The sequence below is a fragment of the Haliaeetus leucocephalus genome, unplaced genomic scaffold, assembly GCF_000737465.1.
Source record: "Haliaeetus leucocephalus isolate CR32 unplaced genomic scaffold, Haliaeetus_leucocephalus-4.0 Scaffold306, whole genome shotgun sequence".
Taxonomy (NCBI): Eukaryota; Metazoa; Chordata; class Aves; order Accipitriformes; family Accipitridae; genus Haliaeetus; species Haliaeetus leucocephalus.
Window position 1 is genome coordinate 1172614 of NW_010972742.1, and position 9272 is coordinate 1181885.

The 9272-nt window shown below is 54.0% G+C and overlaps 1 protein-coding gene across 1 annotated transcript in view; it reads left to right on the forward strand.

Annotated features, from left to right (window-relative positions):
• LHX6 (LIM homeobox 6) overlaps positions 1-8019 on the forward strand; it is a 17034-nt gene extending 9015 nt beyond the window's left edge. Inside the window, exons 4-9 of the mRNA XM_010571087.1 lie at positions 6-226; positions 2920-3020; positions 3105-3200; positions 5219-5393; positions 6100-6203; positions 7999-8019. Coding sequence (XP_010569389.1) covers positions 6-226; positions 2920-3020; positions 3105-3200; positions 5219-5393; positions 6100-6203; positions 7999-8019 — 718 coding nt within the window. The remainder of the gene's footprint in view (positions 1-5; positions 227-2919; positions 3021-3104; positions 3201-5218; positions 5394-6099; positions 6204-7998) is intronic.
• Positions 8020-9272: the final 1253 nt, after the last annotated feature.

The window sequence follows — 9272 nt, forward strand, 5'->3', positions numbered from 1 at the left end:
CCCAGCCGTTTTGTTACAAAGTGCCCCCGCTGCGGCAGGAAAATCTACGCCAGCGACTGGGTGCGGCGAGCGCGGGGCAACGCCTACCACCTCGCCTGCTTCGCCTGCTTCTCCTGCAAGCGGCAGCTCTCCACCGGCGAGGAGTTCGGTTTGGTGGAGGAGAAGGTGCTGTGCCGGATTCACTACGACACCATGATAGAGAACCTCAAGCGAGCGGCGGAGAACGGTACGCAGCCCCAGTGCCGCGGTTGCGGCCTCGCTCCGGGGGCCATCCGCGTCCCACGCACTGACCCCCATCAAAGGGTGCCAGGGTTGGTCCCGTTGTCACCAAAAGGGGACGATGGGTGGCCCTGGGGAGGCTTGAGTGTGAGGCCCTGGGCTGGCAGAGGGCTCGTGGGGGTGGCCAACGTGCCGGCAGCACCTGCGGCTTGTGGCAGACCCGTGTGCCGCAGGCAATGCCGGGGACGAGGCCCTGGTCCCGCGCAGCCCGATGTGCAGTGCGTGAGGAAGCCACTGGGATTTTGAGGCTGTGAGTCATAAATCTAAGAAGGTGGGAAAGCTGGCGATCCGACAAAACCTTCCCCTCATTTTCCACCCGCCCTGCCCGCCTGGGGACGTGCTGCTCCCAGCTGGACCGCGCCGCACGCTGCTGTCCCCGCCGCGGCGCGGCGCGAGCAGCTGGCCAGCCTCTGCTTTCCCAATCAAGTCGGTGACACCGAGGTCACGCAGCACCGCAGCTCCTGTCCCCTTGAGCCCGGCCCCATCCTTCTGCGTGGCAGCGGGCAGAGAGATGCTCGGAGCAACAAATCGGTGGGGTTAGTCTGAAGCGGTGCACAAGGGAGGCCAGGCAGTGCCGGGGGCTGTCCTGTGTTGGAAAGCACCTGAGCTATGTTGATACGGCAGCAACCGCAGCTCAGGGGAGCAGGCAACCCCCTGGGCTCGGTGCTGTGGGAGCTCAGCCGGGTCCTGCCCATGGGCTGGGGCTGAGGCTGGGTTCATCTCTCTCCCGCACTTGTGCCTGTGGGGAATGACGGCTGTGGCGGCTTCGAGGCTGTTTGCTTTTAACACGTGGGCATTGCGCCGGGCGAGGGAAGGGTGCCCAGGGATGCTGTGCAGCTGCAGAGTCACTGAGGGAAGTGTCCAGGGCCGCTTTCCCACCGGTCCCCATGCCTAGGACCCTCCTGGGGCTGGGGCTGGGCTGGGGCATTGCCCCCAGCCGGGAGCAGGGTTCCAGCCCTCTGTGCCCCTTGCTAGCACTTGGTGGGCATGAGGAGGCAAACATCATGTCCTGGCCCGTGCAGCATGTGGAAACCATTAACAACCTGACATGAAAATAATGTGTTTCTGTTTACAGCGTTTGAGTAAGAGGATGAAAACAGAGTGCCCGGTCGGGTTGGGAGGGTCTCGTCTTAGGACGCAGCTCGCAGCATGTTGGTCCATATGGTTGGCTGCTGCAGAGGTGCGAGCGAGGCAGCGGGGAGCAGGGATGGAGGGGGAGAAGGCACATGGCCCGAGGAGCGAGCTGGTGCGAAGATGGTAGGGTCTGGCACCAGGGGGTCCCGCAGAGCCGTTACCCCAGCTGAGGGCTGGAGCGGTGGGTTTGCCGCTGCTCCTGAGGACCTGCTGGTGTGGGCTGAGCCCCGTGGTGTCGAGGCAGGGCTGGGGCACGTGGTGAGTGTCCTGCATGGGTACCAGTGTCCAAGTGTCCCCTGGTTTTGAGAAGGGGGTGAGAGCGCTTTGGAGAGCTGCAGTTGCTGCAGAGTTGGAGAGCTACGGTCCCCCCCCTCCAGTAATTACCCAGCAATTTCTTCTGCACATGAGGTTTTACATACAAGAAAAATAAACAGATGTTGCTGAAGTCAGAGTCCCATTCATCATCCGAAAAGAACAAGTCAAACTATATGAGAAAGTCCTTCAACTCAAGCCAAGACAATCACAGCCCGGTCCAGCTTGCGGAGCGAGTGCCGGGTTGTACAGGCGCATCCTGGGAGCGGGGCGAGCGCCAGCCCCGCGCAGGCATCCTCCCTCATCCATCACTCGTCGGTGCTTGACCAGCACTGCCGAGAACAGCCGGACTGGGTACAACATGGGCTGCAGCAGGGACCCCAGTGAGGAAAGAGGGACCCCAGCTCCGGCCACCCTCCCTGCAGGCTCCGTAGCTGTGTGAGCATGGCTGGACTCACCCCAACACCGTGCTTGGCAAGTGGGTGGACAGTCGCCCCTGGCACATCTCCCTTAGTGTGGTTGCTGCTCAGAGCATGGGCACCCCAAGGCTGTGGGGATGGTGCTGCTCCTGCTGCTGCTCTGTGACCCAGGAGGAGGAGGAGGTAGGGGTGCCGGGAGGTTTTGGGGCCAGGGAAAGGAGCAAAGAGCCCAAATGCTCTGAGCAAATGAAACGACTGATGGAGGCAGCGCCTGCAGGGGAAGACGGGGTCGCGGGGAGCAGTGTGGGGCAGGAGTGATGGATGTCTGTGAGCCCGACAGAGGCAGGGTCCCCTTCTGAGCTGCTCCCTGGAGGATGTGGCCAAGCAGTGACAGCAAGCCAGGGCTAGTGGGACATCAGCGCTTTCCTTCGCACACCGCCTTGACATCCACGTTCCCGCTGCCGTTTCCCCATCCCTCATTCCCCTTAGCTTCCACCAACTTGCTGCATTTTTTCTTAATTCAACAGTAAACTCTTCAGGGCCAGTGGTGTCTCCTTCCCAGCACGTGGAGGGGCTCAGCAGCCCGGGGCAGCGCCCGAGTGGCAGTGCCAGTTCTGCTCTTTCTCCTACTGCTTGCAGCAAGGGATGCTGTGGGTGCCCCACGCTGCGATGCCAGGCGTGTTGTCCACGGGTCGAGCGGCCGTTGCACGCGGGGCCGGCAGGCAGGCAAGCAGAATTTCTGACCTGCGGCACAGGGGGCTTCTCTCTCTTGTAGGCAATGGGATCACGCTGGAGGGGGCTGTGCCCTCGGAGCAGGACAGCCAGCCGAAGCCGGCCAAGAGGGCCCGCACGTCCTTCACTGCCGAGCAGCTGCAGGTAGCGGGGCTGGGCCGGGGGGGGCTGGAGGGGCTGCGGCTCCCCGGCCTCATCCTGACCCCCTCTCTCCTCTCCCCACCCCAGGTTATGCAGGCACAGTTTGCTCAGGACAACAACCCCGACGCACAAACACTTCAGAAGCTGGCGGACATGACGGGGCTGAGTCGGAGAGTCATTCAGGTGAGGGGCGGCCAGGGGTGGGCAGGGTGCAGGCACCATCGGCCGAGCAGCCCCAAGCAGGGACGAGGAAGGGGGCAGAGGGGGTGCACCAAAAGCCTGGTGCTAGACAGGGCTCACATCCCTGTAGCCCCTCGCTCCCGCGCATCGACCCTCGGACTAGCGGCATCCAGCAGCTCCGTGTTGCCTCACCGGCATGTCAGCTTCATCAGCTCCGGTAGCGATGCCAGCACTGTCTTTCCTCTGTCTCACTCATGGGTTTTCTGTTTGTTTTTCCCCTCTTATGATGCAATGAAAAACAACCCATACAGCCCCAGCCAGTCCCAATAAAGCTGCCGTTAGCACACAGTCCCAGAGCTCAGTGCTCTGCCCTGACAGCAGGCACGGGCAGCGCGGGCGCTTCCCCAGCAGTCGGCAGCCGTCCCCGCTGTGAGCAGGCAAAGTTGGTTCACTTCAGGAAGCGCTGGGATCGAGAAGTTTAAAGAAAAAGGGGTTTTTCAGCCCCAGGGGATGTGGTGGCAGGGAAGTCCCCATGCTTGTGCTGTGCGGGAGGGGAGGGAGAGCGGTGCCGTAGGGATTGAGAAATGCCCCCTCTGCAGCTCCCAGCTCGCTGTCTCTGTAGACAGCCCAGCTTTTCCCCTTGGTGACATTTATACTCTTCACTTTAATGTTCTGCTGACATACTTTCTGCATACAATAAAAACATGAGTGATTAAAATAAATTTGGAGCTTTCATCCAGGATTGTTTTGCCAATGACACATTTAAATTTCGTGTGTGAAAATCTGGCTCGAGCCTCAGTTATTGAGATTCTTCATTTAGCTAAAGATCAAGCAGTCTGCACACTGAGCTATTTTTTATGTGGATATTTTTTAAAGGCACTTTGAACAGGAAACAATTTGTCAAATGCTACGACTGTTTCCTTCTCTGTGGTCCAGCGTGCTCGGCCTGAGAGCTGATCTTTGCTTAGCCTTGGAGAAGATTTTTCCTCCCAGCTATCTTTCGAAAATTAAAGCATAAGAAAGAAATCACCACATTAGCATAAAAAAAAAACCCCTTCCACGCATGTTTTAACTCTAGGATGTAATCCCCTAACTATTCCTTTAATTAAAAGCAGTGAGATATGGTCAGAAGGCTCATACCTGCTGCTCATATGGACTAGGGCTGTATCCCACCACAGTACCCTCCTTTCTCAGCTTTAATGTTCTGCTGATGTGGTTCTTGAATATGATAAACCACAAGTGATTAAAACAATATTGTTTTCATCGTCCCTAAAGTCACATCTCCTAGTCTAAGCTTTTACTCAGTTTGTCTCCCCTTGTCTCTTGCCTTGCAACGCTCATGCATTTCCCAGCTGATCTCAGCTGTGTTTTTAGGCCAGGCTAGCTGGGGTTGAAGGTTAAAATCTAAATAAGACATTGAAAGGTGCTCCTGTTGTTTACAGTGGAAGCCATGCAGGGACAAAGCTTTGCATATGCAGGGATGGATGAACCCAGCCAAAGCTCGGGTACAGGGGGTGTTTCTGCCTGGCTGCTCCCCCGGCCGGTACCGTGCTGTTACCAAAGCCCTTCGAGCCCCTTTCACAGCCCTTCGAGCTCAGGTAGCAGCTTGCTGTTAAAATTATTTTAGTGTGGGAGGGAATAATGTGATTCTTAATGTGAGTTTCTGCATCACCTGGTCAGGGTGTTTCACTCAGCGACTCCTGCGACAAGCTTGAAAGTTTTAATTACCCTAATAAAGAACGGCTTTGGTTTCAACTAAGACAAATCAATAGTACAGATGCCACTTCAGGCACCCTAATGTCTGTACTGTCTTGAGACAAAACTCTTGCTCTAGTGAGTGTAAAACAAAGCTATGGAAGCTGGTGGAATGCTGGTGAGGTATTTCAGCATGCAGATTTCTAAATTTGATTGCTTTTTTTTAAAAAACTTGGAAGAGACACCCATCATAGGGTCTTGGTGAACGACCATGCTTCAAATCAATTGTCTCTCCATTGACACAGGGTTTGCTGCTTTTGTTTCAGGTTTGGTTTCAAAACTGCAGAGCCCGTCATAAAAAACACACCCCCCAGCACACGGTGCCGCCCTCGGGAGCCCCCCCGTCCCGCATCCCTTCCTCGCTCTCTGATGACATTCACTACTCGCCCTTCAGCAGCCCGGAGCGGGCCCGGATGGTGACGCTGCACGGATACATAGAAAGTAAGTGCCGGGTCGCGGGGCTCCGGCAGCGGGGTGCTCGGGAACGGCAGGGCAGTGGGGTGCTCCCCGGGAGCAGGGGGTAGCACCACGGCACAGAGCGCTGTCAAAAACGCTCTTGTACTATGGGTGCACAGCTGGTGCCCATGCTTCTCCTCCTCCTCGTGGTCTGATGAACTTTGTCTTTGGGATTTTCTGAAGGCCCGTTTACGAGGAAGCCCCAGATGAGAGAAGGAGGGGAGAGGGAGCTGCTGCAGCCTCTTTCCCTCCATACCTCATCCCCAGGAAAGTCACTGCCTGGGTTTTACCAGACTGGTTCTTGGCCCTCCTTGTGTTTTCTTTGTCATGGAGAAGAGGCGAGAATGTGCTCTGTTGAGCTCGGTGGTCAAGTGGTCTCCTTCCTGCTCAGAAGATCAGAGTTGCTTTCTCTAACAGTTGCCACGTGCCGATGAATCATTTGCGAGTGGCGGGCAGCTTTGGTCACGCCTGGACGGAGGTTTTGGCTCCGTGACTCTTGCGAGGCTTCTACCCTCCCTCGCCCACACAGGCTGTAGTAAAATGTGGCTCCTGCTGTGCCTCTGCCTGATCCACCGGGCACCACTTCTTCCACGCGTGTCCCGAGCTGCTCCCTGGTGGAAGCCTGACCGTGCTGGTTGGAGGGCGTGTGTTGTTTGTAGTAACAGAGGCTGAAGCCTCTTCTCATCCACAGGTCAGGTACAGTGTGGACAAGTGCACTGTAGACTTCCCTACACTGCTCCACCAGTGCACCTCAAAGCAGACATGGAAGGACCACTATCTAATAGGGGTGAGAAGGTAATTGTAGTCCCTGTTTCAGGCTTTGGGGCCAAACTTCAACTGTAGCAAAGATTTTTGTGTAACATCATTGCCACTGCCGTCTCTTGTCAGCATCACTGCTTCTCCATGATCTCTGGCAGCTGCCGCCCACTCATGTGTCTTTTCTTAATTTTGGTGGCCCTAGATTGATGTACCAACTGTTGGTCAAAACGGCATCACTTTTGTTCTTCACTAAATACCCCTCGTTGTTGTGATGTGCTGGGATGCTGTGCCTGCATTCACTGAAGGCTTTTGACACCCTCCTGCCTGAACTCCTCTCTCTCTGGTTTCTCCCCTTCCCGTGTGCAATGAGCTCCGTTCTCCTGCTCCGTTCCTCAGCTGCCTGCACACGTTGTCGGTGTGAACAGCAACTGGCTGTTAACAACAGAGCAGGGGGGACCTTTCGCATGGGCTAACTTTCTGGTTTTCTATGAGTTAATAAGAAAGATTCATTTCTTGGGGATTCCAGTATTGCTTAAAAAAATAGCAACTGGCTGTTACAATATCTGAAGCAGGAATGTTGTTTCACAATGTCTGGCCAGGAAACAATATTGCATGTTGATATTTTTCTGTTCAGCCCTTAAAGTATCTGTCTGTTCTAACACACAGCTTACTTAGGGGCAAGACTTCTGAAATGTGCTTAGGCTCATAAGATTTTATTTAGGATCCCAATTTAAGTGACTTCATTTTGAGGAAACACTGAGCCTTTGGCAACTCTTACTGGTTTTAGATTTTGTCTTTACTGTTAGAAGTTCTCAGCATCTCTTCAAATCTCTCCCTATTCAGTGCAGCAACGATAGCTTATTGAGCTCTGTTTTGATAAGCACAAGCAGGGGCACAGCAAAGTTACTTTTTCAGTCTAAATGCTACCATTTTGTCATGCACAGCAAGCTGGAGAGTTTTCAGAAAATATTACACAGTCCTGGTGCCGTTGTTCAGGGAAATTTCACTGCAGCAAGTAGCTCCTGTGATTTAGGTGCAATTCCTGGCTCGCAGCTGTTGCAGAACTGGGTTCTCAGGACACAGAGCTGCCCCCCAACCAGCTCCTTTGCCAAACAATCACTTGCATGTTGAATTCCTGAAACCTGAAGCAGCCTCTTTTTCCACATCCAAAATTTTTTAAGAGCAGTGATAGCTGAGATCCTGGGAAAACACATGTAAACGCTAAGTCTCTGTTTCCCTCTGCGCATGGGGCACCCCCCCCCCACTCCTCTCGGGGTACCCAGCGCAGCGGCTGTGGGAGAGCCGAGTTGTGACCAGCTCAGCGGCTGCTCCCCCTGACTGACAGCAAGGACAGATGCTGTATTTGCAGAGCAACGAGGTATAGTGGTTTGAGGGAAGCCTGTGCTGGTTAGCAAGTGAGGTGGATGGAGTAAGGACTGCTGGTAATGGTCTTCATCTTTCTTGGTAGCTGCCGTATCACAGAAGAAATAAATTAGATACTGGTTTCAGTGTGTTGCCCAGTATGATATGGTTTCGCAGCTAAAGGCGTGCCCGGAGGTGCACCTCTCTCAGGCTGTGTGCTGCCATAGTCCTGTCACCTCCCGCCTGGGCTCCTTGGCTGCCGCACGTGCCTTCCCCGACCGGCTCCGTTCCGCGGGCAGGGCTGGCGGCTCCCAGGCAGACAGCGGTTCCAGAGAGGGTTTTTCCATTGGGAAGTGGCTGCCAAAGCGGGGCACATGTCTGTTCTGTTGGTCCCTGAAAACACATTTCCATTGCGAGGGCTGTCTGTCTCTGAAAGCAGCTAACGCTCGATTCCCGTTTTTCCCACTAGGTCATCCTCTTTCAGTACTGACTGCGCGAACTCTTCCTCATCTGCCCATGGCGCTACCAGCACCACTGCCCCTCAGCCGCTGAAACACAGCGTCCAGCCCAAGGCAACTGTTATCAGTCATGCAGGAGAAACTCAGATCCAGCATTCTCAGTTATTTCCATTGACCAGCACCTAACATCCACTATTATTTCTCCAGCGACACTCTGTGTATGTGTGTGTTGAGTGCAGAGTTACATTTTTCACTTGTTTCTTGTGGACTTGTAGAATGACCGTGAGTCTCTCCAAGGCAATGCCAGACACAGTCAAAATTAGTGACTCTACTGTGCTTGCAAATCTTGCTCCCAAACCCATGGGAATATGAACAAACCAGAACATGCTGAGTCTCAGGGGGGGTCGATGATCACCCCTGAACATAAAGGAAGGAGGAATTTACGTGGTTTGGCCTGATTCTCTTTTTGCACCAGTGAAGCACTGTCGGTTCCCGGACATCCCTCCTTATTTCCACTTGCATGTGTGAAATCTGAAATGGGCTTTTTGGCTCAGCAACTCGATATATACACAGACCTTCCTGAGCCAAACTCACGGGTAGCTGAGACTCCACTAAGTGGAAAACATGATGCCAGCTGGAAATAGGCAGTTTTTCTTCCTCCTCAAAGTGCTTTAGAATCACTTGTCCTTTGATCACTCTAAGGTAAGTAAATCTTAGTGTTTTTCCCCCCGTTTTATAGGAGGGGAAACCAAGATGTCCTAAACTGAGTGAGAGGAACCGTGGGGGTTGGTGGCAGAGCCAGGTTTAGCACCCTGAAGTTTTGATTGCTGACTTGTTCTTAGAACACCGAATATCTCTCTCCTCTCACAGCCATCTGCCAAATCTTTTTCTTTTTTTAATTTTTTTTTATTTTTTACTCTTGTTCTTTATTAACAAGCTACTTTATTTCCTTGGAGTCATATTGGATCACAAATGGGTGATTTCAGAGTGTACCTACACAAAACTCTCAGACACTCCATACTCTGGGACTGGGAAATCCTCAATGGAAGCTGGCCGTAAAGGTGTAGAAATGTTCTGCCCTGGTGTGGACCCAAGTTCAGTCAGTGGAAAGAGTGGGGTAGAAACCGGAGACCAGTTAAAAAGGCGAAAACCTCAGTGAGGCCAGTAGGAGCAGTCGCTAGCTGAGTGAGTGGACAGCAAGGTGCTGGCATATTCCTTTACCTGGCAGCAGTGCTCTGATTCCCTCTGCCCTCCTGTTGTTCTCCCTTGCTGCAGCACGGCTGTT